At 35.9% G+C, this 15,208-nt stretch overlaps 1 protein-coding gene across 2 annotated transcripts in view; it reads left to right on the top strand.

Annotated features, from left to right (window-relative positions):
- The window catches only part of PRDM5 (PR/SET domain 5), a 225,757-nt gene that overhangs the window by 95,159 nt on the left and 115,390 nt on the right, over positions 1-15,208 (top strand). For both annotated transcript variants that reach the window (XM_033215138.1, XM_033215139.1), the window contains exons 4-5: positions 10,903-11,077; positions 13,598-13,772. In XM_033215138.1, the coding sequence (XP_033071029.1) occupies positions 10,903-11,077; positions 13,598-13,772 (350 nt within the window). The remainder of the gene's footprint in view (positions 1-10,902; positions 11,078-13,597; positions 13,773-15,208) is intronic.

Genomic DNA, 15,208 nt, shown 5'->3' with positions numbered 1-15,208 from the left:
TTCTCATGCAATATAGCATAAATGAATATTTGGGGAATAATTTTTATATAATTCGTGATAAAGTTTGGCTGTGTTCCCATCCAGCTCTCATCTTGAATCATAGATCCCATAATCCTCATGTGTCATTGGAGGGATCAGGTAGAGATAATTGAATCATGGGGACAGTTTCCCTACCCTGTTCTCATGACAGTGATTTAGTTCTCACATGATCTGATGGTTTTAGAAGGGGCTTCCTCATTTGTTGGGCACTAATTATCTCCCCTTCCCCCAGAAGAGGTGCCTTCTACCGTGATTGTAAGTTTGCTGAGGCCTCCCCAGCCATGCAGAACTGTGAGTTAATTAAACCTTTTTCCTTTATAATAATCCTAGTCTCAGGTATTTCTTCATAGCAGTGTGAGAATGGACTAATAGAATTTGGGTGTATAATCCCTTCCCCACGGAGCTTCCAACCCAGTTGGGGATTCAGCTAAATAAATACAGATGAACATGGAAAAGACTCTGATAGGAACAGCACAGATGGTTAGGAAGCATGTATGGGGGGCCTGTTCCTCAGACCTGCTTATATAATAATTTAGTTGACACTCTCTTTTCTGATGTGGTATGGACCGATTCATATTAAGTTGATAAAAGTTGGCCCCAGTATGGCGTCATGGACTTGATACTTCACACATTTTATTTTACCTTAAGTTTTATAAATCTATCTTTATTTGCCAATGTACTGATTTATGACCAAAGCTTTCTTGGTTCTAAGTATAGGTTCTCTCATTAGCATTTGCTGTCATATTTTTTCATAACCACTCAATATCCAGTTTTACTCTTTTTAAAGTAGTATAAGTAGACTCTTGCAAAGCAATCTAAGTTCAGAGTCTTTCTAGAGTTGTGATTTTCCACTATCTTTTATAATTGTTTTGCCTCATATAATTCATAATTTGACCATTTCTTTTATAGACATATCTTTAAGACTTTTCAACACGTTCAGTTGATTTTCTTAGAAACAATTGAATTTTTCTTACTCAGCTGTCTTTATTTAAAATGTAGTTAAATTATATGATTACAATAACTTGTCCTCAGTGTTTTGAACAGGTGTAGGAATGAATGTGTGGGACTGTGAGAAGCATGCCTGACAGTCAGGTGGTAGGAACAGAATGTGTGGCAAACAAGAAGACAGCAGCTTCCTAATTGAGAAGACTTCCCGTCGGGCATCATTCAGTAGATTTTGTGGTATGCAGAGTGTCAGTTAAGTTTAGGACCCAATTAAGGGGAGGTCAGTTAAAAGCGCTTCTGATGTAAATAAAGCAAATTTGCAATAAGAACATATCTGCCCTCTAATCATTTGTGTATAAAATGGCTGCCCTCTCCTCCGCAGCACTATCTGATTCAACACTTTCATGGTTTGTCAATATTGATAACTTATTTTTAAATAAAAGAGGTGAAGTGTATATATTTTTCTTTCAAAAGCCACTGCTACCCAAGCTCACATCACAAGAAAAAGTAGGGACTTCTTCTGTTTATTTTATGTTCTTTTCTGTTGATTCTTTTCTCCATGATGTCAGATTTGTGTCATGAGATGGTTCAAACATTACTATCTCTGCTTGAGCCCCTCAGAGAAAAATATGTGTATACATACACACATATGTTAGTAATTTGTGATTGATATTCTTTGCTTATAGATTTGATTTTTTTGTTTAGTATTCTGTTTTTAGGAATCATATTAAACTGTTTCCTCACTGTATGACTGATTATAAGTTATGACTAGCAAACAAGATTTTATTTGCAGTTCTTTGAAACTTCATTTTTCTTATAGGGCCTGATTAATGCAACTCTGAACATGAAATCAGTATATCCTGCCCTGTTCTTTGTTTTAAATACATCTGTCGTTTTCTGCCTCACATTATTTTCCTTGATTTCAAGTCACTTGCTTCTTATTTTCAAATAAAAAAAATTTTAAGAATATTATTTTGCTTTAGTCAGTTTTTGCTCAGAAGACTGCTCCAACGAACAACCCTAAACTCTTAGTGGTTTATAGCAGCAGAGGTTTATTTCTTGCTGATAAAAGTATAGGGTGCCAGAGGCTATGGCTCTGTCCACAGCTTGGCTCCACATGGCTTCTGAAGATACAACCCTTATCAGGGACATGTGTTTTCCTGGCAGAGGGGAAAGAGAGCAGTGGCCAAAATGTGATGATTTTTAAAGCTTTCACTTGGACGCGGTTCACTTTGCTTCTGTTCACATTTCATCAGTCAGTGCAAGTCACCTGGCCAAACTCATAATACCCACACCCCAAAGGTAACTTTCTGTGTCACATGGCAGGTTGGGAAAGTCCTCTTAGCAAGAAGAGTGAATAAACAGGAATCCTATGGTCTATTACATTTATGTCTTATTTCAAAGACTTTTGGTTTTATTGTTGGATTATAGATACACTTTGTGAATTTTAATGTGGAAATGATTTTTTTTCTTGATGTTTGTCAGCTTTGTAGGTTGAGCGCTATAGACATATTGATACACAGGTTAAGGCTGATTCAGGAGTTTAGTAAAGAAGCTTTATGTGAGAGGATATTAAATATGAAATCTTTACTGTTTCATTCTGTTTCTTTTTTTGCACCTTCATCGCTTGTCTTTTACTTCTATTGATTATTGGATAGCAGTTCAGAGACTTATTTTTCCCTCTACACTGGTATAAATTGTTCATTTGTAAGCCCTTGCATTGTTTTGAAGATAATTCCCTTTCCTGTGTATTACCCATTAGTCATTTTAGCTGGATAGTGTGGATTTTCACAGTTTACTACCTTTTCAATGCAATGATGAATTGTGCCTTTGCCAATTTCACAATCATGGTTTTTCTTACAGTGTCCACATGTAGATAGCAGCCTGCCAACAAGTAAACAAAAACTGAGTTAAGCGACGTACAGATACAGCTGAAATACCAAATTACCCGTGGCCTCTCCTGGAGTTGTATTTATTTGCACACAGTGGGGACTAGTATTTCTTTGTGAAACAAGAGACTTTTACTGTTTTGAAATAGCAGAACCGAACCTCAGATGTATGAGTTCATTAGGATAGATTTATGCTAGTGAGGCATGGCACTTGAGAAGAGACAAAGGGCAAATTATCAGAGAAAGTTGAGGTATACACATAATGCCGGATGTGGAAGGGTCATAGAGAATTTGAAAATTAGATTTATCTCCTAGATATCTAGGAGTAAATGTTTCTGTGTAGTGATAGAAGCAGAAATAATTAGACTGGAACGCATCTTGAGTTCATTTGGTCCTAACCGTTACCACAATACAGAAGTAGTCACATTGATAAAATCTTATCAAAGCATGGCTTATGTTACTCTATGTAATTTTGGAGAATGGGCCTCTCAACCTTACAAGGTTGTGTATTCCAGCTTTTCATAGGAATCCTAGTTAAGTATTTCTCTTAATTCCATACCATGCTTTGTTTTAGGGTGGGGTCTGAGAGGGAAAGCAGTAATCAGATCAACCTGTATATGTACTTTTCCTTTTAAATTCATTAACTAGACTCCCCAAAGATGAGTTTATTTCACTTGCAATTGAGTCTAGCTCTAGAAAGGATGAGATTATAAAGTCCAACTCCATCATTTTGCAGATAAAATAAGAGTTCTGATGATAAGAGGCTGCCCCGAGGTGACAGAGCCTCAGAGTGGCCAAGCCAAAGCCAGAAGATAGTCTTAAGTGTTCTTCCTGTTATATGACACATATAAGGAACTACTCCAAGAATATGTTAATATCAGATGTAGCTAGGTAGTGGAATGTAAGCTTCTCCTGTACTGGAGACTGAGACCACAAAGTAAACTATATGTTTTGAGCCCAGTGCTTGACCAAAAAAGAATAATTTTGTAAGTCGCTGAATTAAAGAGAAAGAATAAAAAATTATATGGGGCCAAATTCCCTTCAGCCCTTAAATGCATTGGATTATTTTAGACTCATTTGGAAAATATTTTATCTAGTGCAGTTAAAATTATAGTTGCATAATTTCATAACTAATTCTACTTAATTCCTGACCTGATTATTCTAGTTCTCATTATGCTAGTCCTGGCCTCAGGTTCTAGATTGGCTCTAGAATTTACTGTTTGTGAGATCTTTACACTTTATTTTTCATCTCTGAGCCTCAGTTTTCCCATACGTAAAATGCAGTTGTGCTGGAGGGTCTCCTTTGGAGAAGTTCCTATTGGAGACAGACCTTGATGCTAACCGTTTCCTATCTGCCAGGTGTACTTTACATATTCTGTATTAATCCTCAAAACAATTCTTTAAAGTAGATACTATTGAACCCACTTTATAGATGAGGAAAGCTAGACTAAGGGAAGTTAAGATAACCTTGCCTAAAGATCTGTATCTACTAAGTTATATACTAGGATACAAATTCAAGTCTATCTGACTCCCAAGCCAGTATCTATCCAGTGTACTGGACATTTCCATCCATATCTCCAAGGGTTCCATGAAGGTAAGATGAGATAAAGTACATGAAAAACTAAAAACTGCAAAGTGCTATATAAATGAGGGATACTATTATTTCTTCTAAGTGTTCTTAACCATGTAATTAGCAGACATTTGCAGTAGAATCCATTCCAAAGCACTAATAAGTCTAGGGGCATTGTATTTTCTATTTTACAGTGAGGACATTGAGGGCTGTACTGATTCCTAATGGGGTTCCAAAGCCTACCATCTGGCTGGCTTCTCCAGTGCTTTCCCTCAGGCCTTGATATTAACCCTTGGCATAGGAGCTTGGATTCTCTTACCCACGGATTGATTTTCTGTGATGGAACTTCCCACCCAGTGCGCTGAGATACCTTGGGAATCTAAGAATTAGGTTACTAGTGTGAGATGAGATACTGATGATAATAGTTTTTTTCTTATAGTGTTGTTTAAGACCATTTACATAAAGTAAACCATTCAAAATTCATGACAGTTGAAATGTTATTTGAATATCACTGTATTTATATGACTGTTCTTCTAAACATTCTGAATTTAGCAATGATTAATTTGATGCATAAGAAGTTTGGCGGTGCCCTTGCCTCCAGAGAAAGCTCTGTAATGGCCACACCACATGGCACTACCTCTGACTTTTCTGCTGAAGCATCCTAGCCAGGTTATTGCTTTTTTTTCTGGATTTGCTTCTCTTTATTACAAAAGTTTTTTTGAAAACCATGACAACTATCATATTTGGAGAAGCTTTTGTGTGTGTGTTTGCCAGCAAATCTGAATTCCATATTATATGATGTTACCAAAATGACCAGTCTGATACAATCTAAGCCACTGGTATTGTTTTTCAGGTTTATTCAAAGAAGCAAAATTCTACTCTCTCCTTTTCTTATCAGAATGCATTCGTTGTCTGAAGGAAGGGCTTTGTGAGTCAATTTATCATCTAAAATAATTTTTTTTTGGTTGGGGATTATGAATGACTCCTTTGAAGATTTGTTGAAGGATAGTAAATGACTGAATTGACTGATATTCCAGGGTACCTTAGTGAAGGTCCACATGAAATTATATTTATATATACAGAGAAGAGATAGATTTAAAGCAAAAATTCATAGTTAGTGTTTTGTTTCGATTCTGTAAGAAGAATCATTATTAAATACAGCAACATCTGTGAATGCTTCAGAGAAAACTTCATTACTTTGGACTCATCCTTGACCCTTCCTCTCTCACACTCCATATACAGTCTATCAGGAAATGGCATCTGCTTTCCCTTCAAAGCATGCTCAGAATGATTACTTCCCACTGCCTCCACTACTCACTGCTACAGTCCTCTTGAGTCACCACTATGTATGACCTGGATTATTTTAATAGCCTCCCAGCTGTAAATAAATAAAGGAAAAATTGTGTAAGCTTATGTGTTGTTTTTCTTCTGGCACAACTATTTTACTACCTATTATTTAAAAAATATTGAGCAAGTATTATGAGATTAGCTTATACTTGATAATTCTTGTCCACTTGAGAAAATCATCTTTTGGGGAGGTAAGAGCAACACATATTAGAAATTCATTGATCACATGAATTAAGTGACAAAAACCACAGAAGTAAATGATGTGTCCAATTGAAGTTAAGGTAACTGATATAGAGAACTCCTAATTAAAAGTTCCTACATGAATTTAGTAGATTAGAGAAAGTTTCTCGAAGGAGGGTGAAAGTGAGCTGTGCCTCAGAGGACATGGAGGAGTTATAGCAAAGGGGCCAAGTGGCATCTTTGCAGTTGTATTAAGGTAGGAATTAGCTCTGTGTTTTCTGAGAAATGTACTAGTTGGATGGAAGAAAAGGAGCAGGTACATTTGAAGGAGATTTGGAAATAAGCGAATGACATGAAAATTCAGATGATGGGAGTTCACTTGGTAGGGTGTTGGAGTTGTATCTGAGAATATGACTGGCCCTAAATATTGAGAATCCTGATCTGGACCTAGAGATGGTGAAAGAGGTAGACCCAGTCAATATTGTTGTTAGGAAATCTTAAGTGGGGTTAAGAATGTGATTATGGAGAGCATGATGGGTGTAGTTAGGGTATCCAACTATCCTAGTTTGCCCAGGACTCTCTCAGTTTTAGCACTGAATAATCCCTATCCTTGGAAACCCCTCAATTGCAGGCAGACTTCATGGTTGGACACCTTAGGTATGGTTCAGACAAGTGATTGGTATCTGAGGTCCAAACCAGAGCAACACTTTAACATGTTAACAGGGGAAGAGAGCATGACAACAGGAGATCCAGGGCAGAGCATTTCAGAGCTCTGCTAGGCAGGCAGTGGAGCTGAATTATATTTTGACTGAGAGCATTTTGGCCAAACAAAATGTAATCGAAAGCAGCATGGTAAAAGCAACTTTGTGTGATAGTTTGGTTGAAACAGACTTTGGAAACAAAATGAATATGTTAACCACTGGCATTCAAGTTTTTATTAAATAGTAATGATGGTAGCTGTCACTCATGAATGCTTTCAGCTTGTAGGGCACCTGGCTAGACTTTGCAAATATTACCAAATTTAATCTTCACAGCCATCCTATGAGATAGGCACTACTATTGTCTCCGTCTTACAAATGAGAAAATTGGTGATTTGGGAGATTAGGCTGTTTGCTCAGTCCCATAGCTAGTCAATCTAGAGTGAGATTTTGAACCCTGAGCAGCCCAAAGCCCTGCTCTCTTTGGTCGCCATGTAGTACAGCTTCCTGGTATCAAGGAACAGGATTTATTAATTATCCATTGTTATCTGTTACTATAAAAGTAATAAATAAAATAAATTAATTAATTCTAGAAAAATAATAAAATGTAGAGTAGCAGAAGATGACTGTACAAAGTCCTCACGATTTCCTCCATTAGAAACAGCCCTGTTAACACCTTTGTTTACATATTTTTTTCTTTTTGGGGCATATTGATTTACATACATTTTTAAAAATTAAAATGACATTTGATAAATGTTTTAAAACCAATTGTTAGAGGTTTGACTTTTTTTTCAACTTATATTTTTGGGCCTTTAGGCTGTGGTGACTTTTTGATATTACACACAGCATGCAGTAGAAGTAATTAGCCGAAAAACAACGTGCAAATAAAATAAAGCAAAATGAAATGAGACTAAAAAAAGACAAAAAATTCAAAACAATAGGCAGTAATACAAGAGATGAATAACAATTGTAAAACCATTCATTCTATAAATATGTTGTATTCAAATTATAATGCTCTGAAAATCGATGGCTGGGGAATATTTGCTTTTCAGCAGGCATTGATGTTGAACAAGTTTCTAAGTGTTTTTAATAAAATCACCTGGAGCCAGTGACTTGAATCACAAGCAGGATCTCAGCCCCTAGGCAGAATCACAGGAAGGTGGCTAATCTTAAGTGTGTATACAAGGAGTCCAGGAGGGACTGTGCTCAAGGGAATAACCTAAGACCCGAAATGATAGATGTAGTAAGGAGAATTAATCTCAGGATGAGAATATTAAACCAGTGATCAAATCTGAACCACAAGGTTATTGCTAGGCTAACAACAACGTGACAACAGGAAGCTGATACTGAGTCCCAGAGCATTGGGGCAACATTCTTGTCTTAGTTCATTTGTGTTGCTATAAAGGAATACCTGACACTGGGTAATGTATTAAAAAAATGAGTATTTGGCTCACAGTTCTATAGGCTTGTACTGAAGTATGGTGCCAGCATCTGCTTCTGGTGATGGCTTCAGGCTCCTTCCACTCATGGTGGAAGGTAAAGTGAAACCAGTATGTGTTGTGGTCAAAGAGGGGATAAGGAGGGTGCCAGACTCTTTCTAATAATCAGCTCTCTGGGGAGGTAATAGAGGAAGAACTCATTCATTACCCTGAGAATGGCACCAAGCCATGTATGAGAGGCTTGTCCCCCTGACCCAAACACCTCCCATCAGGCCCAACCTCTAGCATTGGGGATCACATTTCAACATGAGGTTTGTGGGCACAAACACCCAAACTGTAGCAACTCTAAATCCTTCCTGCCAAAGGGCAGGAGATTAGGCCTGGGATGAGCCTCCAGGTGGACAAAATGGCTCCAGAAATTAGGAATGTGGCGGGCCTTGTCAATCTGAGGTGTGCAGGGAGGAGAACAACACCACAAAGAGTTGCAGGATTTGTAGGATGATTAAAAATTAGTGCAGTGTATGCAAGGAAGTGATTTGAGAGGATACTTCTTAATAGTATTGGGGTAGCAAATGAAAGGACAGAGACTGTTGGTCTGCACAGTGATTGGAATTATATGTACAGAGATATCCAGACATCCACATTAAATAAATAGATTGAAGTAATACCTGTAACTATATTCCTCTTTATATCACATTTTTTGGCAAACAGAGAAAAAGCATGCAGCTGGTCCTGTGGAGCCTGTAATGCTGCCATTACTTTCATGAAATTAAAGTTTTAGCTGGTATATGAACGTTTTCTTTTATTACAGAGCCTCTAAACAGACGTGCCATATCCTATTATTACAGTTTAAGTTAATCGTATCGTGTTTTAAAATTAAAAATTATTATCTTTACTTGGTGCTATCAAAACCATCACAAAATTAATCACTAATATACTAGGATGATGGTTCAATTAACTTTCGTGGATGTTGATCAGATAAACACTAAGATTTATTATTGCATTCTGAAGTCTTTATCAGGTGAGTGAGTTACCCGAACAGTTAAAAACTCATCTAATAAAGACCTGGAAAATACTGCTTTTGAGTTAAAGAGACCTCTTGCTTAGTGTCTGTATATTTTTTGCTTGTTTGTTTTTGTTGCACTAAGAGTACCAATTGTATAGAAGTTAATTCAGTGATCTTAACTAGAAATAACCTTTTTAATGTTTTTGGATATATAAAATTTAAAAACTTCCAAGAGTGTTCAAATGTTATAGGAATGTCTATAAATTAAGTATAGCTCATGATTGGATTTGCTTCAGTGCTTTGAAATTTTGAATCAAGTCTTCCTTCCATAGTATTGGATGAATATGATCATAATTTCTGTCTCTTCCATGAAATTTTCTAATATATATTGTTTTAAAATTATAAAGTAGTCTATGCTTATTATTCAAAAAAGTCCTCCCAAACTAAAACAATGTTGAATATGGCCCCTCTCCCATCCTCAAAATAGCTGTGTAAACAATTTGATTCATGTCTTTGCGATTTTTCGTGAAAGTTCTAATTGTGTTTACATATATACATAAATATATACATGCATACACTCTCCTTCCTCCCCTCTCTCTTCTTCCTTCCCCTCTCACTTCTCCTTTGTCTTCCTCCTCCTCCTTTTAAACATAAGTGCTATGATATTGCAAAAGGAAAGAAGACTCTGTTCTGTGCTCTGTGCTTTATTGAATTTCATTCATTGGTGGAGCTTATTTTCTTTGTCCTTTCCTGCCTTTGCGGCTATGAAGGTTCAATAAATTCAGTCTCTGTTTTGCTTTTCTTTATATTCAGCAGCCTCACTAGGAACCCTCCCAGAACAAATCCTTAACTATGTAAAAGAGAGCAATTCTGGGTGCTTTCTCCTGGGGACAGCCCGCTTTACAGCCTCAGTTCTGGCTTCCCTGGTGATTGGCCCAAGGCCCAGCGTGGTTTTCGTATCAGTTGATTCCAAGTGTGAAGTTTCTCTGGAGTTTCCTTGGAAAGAAGGTCCTTTGTAGCATTCCTCTTCTGTGTCTGTTATTGATCGAAGTTTCCTCTGCATTAGTTATCTATTATTTTGACTATGTCTGATTTCTGTTTTCCAGGACTTTCTAAAATATCTTGATATGTTGATGGTGGATCTTTTTTTTTTTTTTTTTTTCTTCTTCTTGTGTCTGTCATTTCAGTGAGATTTAGAGAGATCAAAGAGGTGAGGTACACCTGATGGCTCTGTCAACACCTTGAACTTCCCAGATGTCTAGTATTTTTTCTAAATCAGGACCAGGTTTCAGTAAATTCTTTCAGGGAATGAACTTATTTACACTTCCTCTGGTTTGTGTTTGTGTTAGAACTTGAAAGACTTTTTTTTTTTTTAAGTTTTGTGTTAGTGTTAATAATAACGAAATCATTGATATTTCATTGCTCTCTGTCTGCATGTGTAAATAACACTGTTGCATGACAACTGCATTTATGGGCCACCACAAAGTGTTACTTGCATAAGGCCAGTTAGTGATGCAAAATTCACTTTGAAAACTGGACATAATTATCCATATTTCATTTGACATGTATAAATGTCACTACCCTTTTGTCATATGTATTTGTATTTTATTTGCCAGGTAACTGAATATTGCCACCTGCCTTTTTCAGCACCTAGATCAACTAGAAATTTAAAAAAAGTAATAATAACTTTTCATGCACACATAGTACTCTATTAATGTGTCTTAAAATTATTTCTTAATTACTATCAGAAACAAATGAATGGTTCAGCATTTAAAAAAATTTGTTTCAGGAAGGAGAAAACATTTTCTATTTGGCAGTTGAAGATATAGAAACAGACACGGAGCTTCTGATTGGCTACCTGGATAGTGACATGGAGGCTGATGAGGAAGAACAGCAAATTATGACAGTCATCAAAGAAGGGGAAGTTGAAAATTCTAGAAGACAATCAACAGCAGGCAGAAAAGGTATTGCATCTTTAATTGGTGATCTGGGAGAAGAAAAGTTGTAGAAAAAATGTAGTTTAAACTGTGGTTGAATTATAGTTGCCTTGTAATATGACATTCTCAAATAAAGTTAGTTTTTGTCAAAATTATTCTCAGAGGGTATCCTGTGGTGGGCTCATCTTTCTTACCGCAGGAAAAGTATGTTGGGGGTGGGTGATGAAGGTACCCTATAGGACTGCCTAGGCTGTAGGCAGGGCTGTATTGCTGGGGCAGCTCCTGGCTCTCACTGCTCTCACTGGCACGTTGGGATAATGAGTAATGAGGATTTTTGTAGTCTTGCCCTAGCTCTGCCACTAATCAGTCTTGTAACATTGGGCAAGTTGCTGACTTTCTGAGACTTTACTTTCTCATCTGCATATGGGAAAAGGTGAGTGTGGAAGTGAGGTACACAAGAGAGCTTGCTGGATCCAAAGGGGATTGATTCCTCTTGTTTGGGATCTTTTGGGAACCTACAGCTTGTTGGCATCTCTTTCTGTTCTGATCACAGAAGCCTGGAGGATTGCTAGGTCGCCCTAGAGTCATTCCCAAAAACTTTCAGTGACCGTAGGTCACACCTTCCTCAGTCTATACTGCAGCCACTTGCTTGTTAACTGCCAGGGAATGATCAATTCTTATTGGCCTTGTTTCTATGTTATTGTGTTTTACTCCTAAGGGAAATTTAAGGGATATGTGAATGATGCTGTAGGTATTCACATTTTGTAATAGGCCTCATCTTAATCCTTTCAGGCTGTTATAACAAAATACTTTAGACTAGATACTTGGTAAGCAGCAGAAATTTATTGCTCACATTTCTGGAGCCTAGGAAGTCTGTCAAGGTGCCAGCAGATTTGGTGTCTGGGGAGGGCTCATTTCTAATTAGATAGCACCTTCCAGCTATGTCCTCATGTGACAGAAGGGACAAACAAGCTCTCTTGGGCTTCTTTTACAAGGGCATTAAGCCCATCCATGAGGACAGGGTGCTCATAACCTAATCACCTCCTAAAGGCCCCACCTCTTAATACAATTCCATTGGGGTTTAAGTTTCAACATATGAATTTTGGGGATTTATGAACATTCAGACCATAGCAGGCTGATACTTACTATACGGTACTTTTGCATTTTGTGGAGCAAAGCCACTTCAGAAGTGATACTGGTTTCATTAGTCAAAGTGGTAGTATGCTTTTCCTGTACTTTTTCTGTTCTACCTGCATATTATTGGCTGAGAAAGTTTGAACATTCTGTCACCATTGCCAGCTAATGCTTCTGTTTCTTTATTTTAGTTGAATTATTTAAGGGAAGATAAGGATAGGCTTATATGCATTATGCTATTTGGAATATCGTATTTTGGGTGATGGGAATTATTTCTATATTATTCTGTGTTTTCTTTGTTTTCGTATTTTATTTTTTCTCTGTTGTCCTCAGGGCAAGTTATTTTGTCCATTATTTTAATTTAAAAATAAGTTGTCTACTTACCTATTACTGCCCTGATTTCTGCTTTAGTTATTAAAGTACCAGTTTTCATTATCTTTGTAAAAAGAATCAACAGAAAGTTAAACAGAATCGTATGAACCAAGCACTTGTATTGTGGCTATTTTTATTTTAGAATTCTTAGTTTTATTTAGAAAAGCAAAGAAACAAAACAAAATCAAACTCAGCAAAAGAAACAAAGAAGCCAGCCAAATGTCTAACAATGAAGAGTTTGGTTAAATAAATTGTGGTACTTTAAGTTTAAAAAAACGCCAACATTTGACTTGAGAAGATGTTAAGTGGGGAAACATATAAAATTGTGTATAAAGTATGATCCTAAATTTACCTCTTCTTAGACTGCACATAGAATATGTATGCACTAACGGCAAGTCAGGCTTGCCAGTAATATTATGACAGTTGTTTCTTCATGATGGGATTATTGGTGCTTTTTATTTTCTACATTTTCTAAATCTAATTTTATTTCATAATCAGAAACAAATGTGTTACTTAAATAGCACACTGAGAAATTTGGTCAGACCTGCACCAGTCTATATGGGACCGTGTAGCCTGACCCACTCTACTAGCTTAATCAGCACTGTTTTTATGAGCTTGGTCTTTTTTCACACGTATGTGAGATTCCCCTTGGTAATTCAATATAGTTTGCCTCAGTTGGATTTTTCTCCTTGTGAAGGTAAAAATGAGCTAAAAATGACCAATTTCAGGAATAGCTTTTGTTTTCTAATTTAACATTTTGATATGAAAAGTTAACATTATAGGATGAATTACATAAGGAATTTGACTTTGTATTAATTTGCTGAAAGACAAGTGATTTTGAAAATAATGTATTTCTCTCTAGTAACACTTGCTATTATGTTTTTTGTGGCCAATACTATTAATATTTGTAGTGATAATAAGAATTTACTCATATAATATCCTTACGCACAATGAATTAATTAATTTAAAATGAGAGCAAAACTTAGCATTTCTTGGCTCTGAATTTTTGTCTCATGAATATGCTTCCTTGTAAATGTGCAGATCACCTTGGCTGTAAAGAGGACTATGCTTGTCCTCAATGTGAATCGAGTTTTACCAGTGAGGATATTCTTGCTGAGCATCTTCAGACATTGCATCAGAAACCCACAGAGGAGAAAGAATTTAAGTGCAAGAACTGTGGGAAGAAATTCCCAGTTAAGCAGGCTTTGCAAAGACAGTGCGTATATTAAAGAATATCTTTAAAATTATAAACTAACACAGTTTATTCCACTTGGCTTAACTTATAGTTTTTAACCTGTGTGTGTGTGTTTGTATGCACGCGTGCACGCGCATGTTTATGTGTGAGTGAGAGATTAAGCATTTCACATTGATATTGTCATTAACTCATCTTTTCTTGGTATAGTATGTTGATTTTTGAAATATTCAAATTACGAATTTTAACACATAAACACTGTTTATGGTAATTAATTTTGTCCATTTAATAATTTGCCATTACGTATCAAACTTACTGGTTTAATCTGAAATTCAGATATGCCTAATTTAGTTACTCCTTCAAGGTAACAGACTTTTAGTTGTCTACATTTTATATTGCTTCTGGAATCTGTTAAAATAAAAGTTTAAGAAATGGGGAGAGTTCAAAGTATAAAGAATTCCTGGACATTTTGGGAAGCACTGTTTGTTTGAGAGCAACTTTGGAGGAATAATTTAAAGATGCATAGGTCCCAGATATAACAGTATGATGAATTAGATGATCCCATACATAGCTCTGTACCCTTTTTTATTTTAACAATTTATATGAACAACATAAAATTATCTTTATTTAAATATTTTACAGGATCAGAAATTATTAAAAGTGAGAAAGTAGGTACATGCATTTGTAAAGTTTTACATTTTTTTACTCATTAAAGTTTTTAATTTTAATCAGATAATTGAATTTAAGTAATTTAAAAGCATGTTGACATGTTGGATACAACTGTAGACTATCATTTTGTTGAAGCCAATGACTTCCAATATGAAAGTAATATACATTGTCCCATCTCATCAACATATGTCTTTTTCTCTTATCTTATGTGCTGCCATCCTGCCATTGACTTCCTTTCTCCAACCTTAGCTTCTCATTTTAACAGAATGTCACCTTACTTATGAGCAGGAAATCTTTAACATAGGCTTTAATGTTACATTTTTGTGTTTCATTGAACTAAAATTCTGAAATATGCTACATTTCATACTAAGACTATAAATATTATATGCATCAACTTTTGCTTATAAAAATTGAGATGAAAAATTGTGCTTAAAACTTACTAAATGTTCAGAGTATCAGAACTTTTATAATAGCAGGATACTACATATTTAGAAGTTCTATTGTATATTCTTAAGAAAACAAGCAAGGGCTATATGCTTTTAAATAAATAGATGTTAAGTTTCATTCTAGTTTGCTTTTATTGCATTTTGTATTATATTTTTATACAAAAGACACCCTGCTGAGCAGGAGCTTAGAGTTAAATAAGGTACTACTAAAAATTTAAAAAGGCAGAAGACAGAATGAAAAAAAGGATCACGAACGTGACTTTTTTCAGAGTTAGCATAGTTTCATTTTTGTCTTAGAGTTCCAGTTTTTGTTTTTTTTTTTCTTTCTCTTTTTCCTATTTCCCT

The sequence above is a fragment of the Trachypithecus francoisi genome, unplaced genomic scaffold, assembly GCF_009764315.1.
Source record: "Trachypithecus francoisi isolate TF-2019V2 unplaced genomic scaffold, Tfra_2.0 Lachesis_group1, whole genome shotgun sequence".
Lineage (NCBI taxonomy): Eukaryota > Metazoa > Chordata > Mammalia > Primates > Cercopithecidae > Trachypithecus > Trachypithecus francoisi.
The sequence above is the reverse complement of the archived record's forward strand: the minus strand, read 5'-3'. Positions and strand labels throughout refer to the sequence as shown.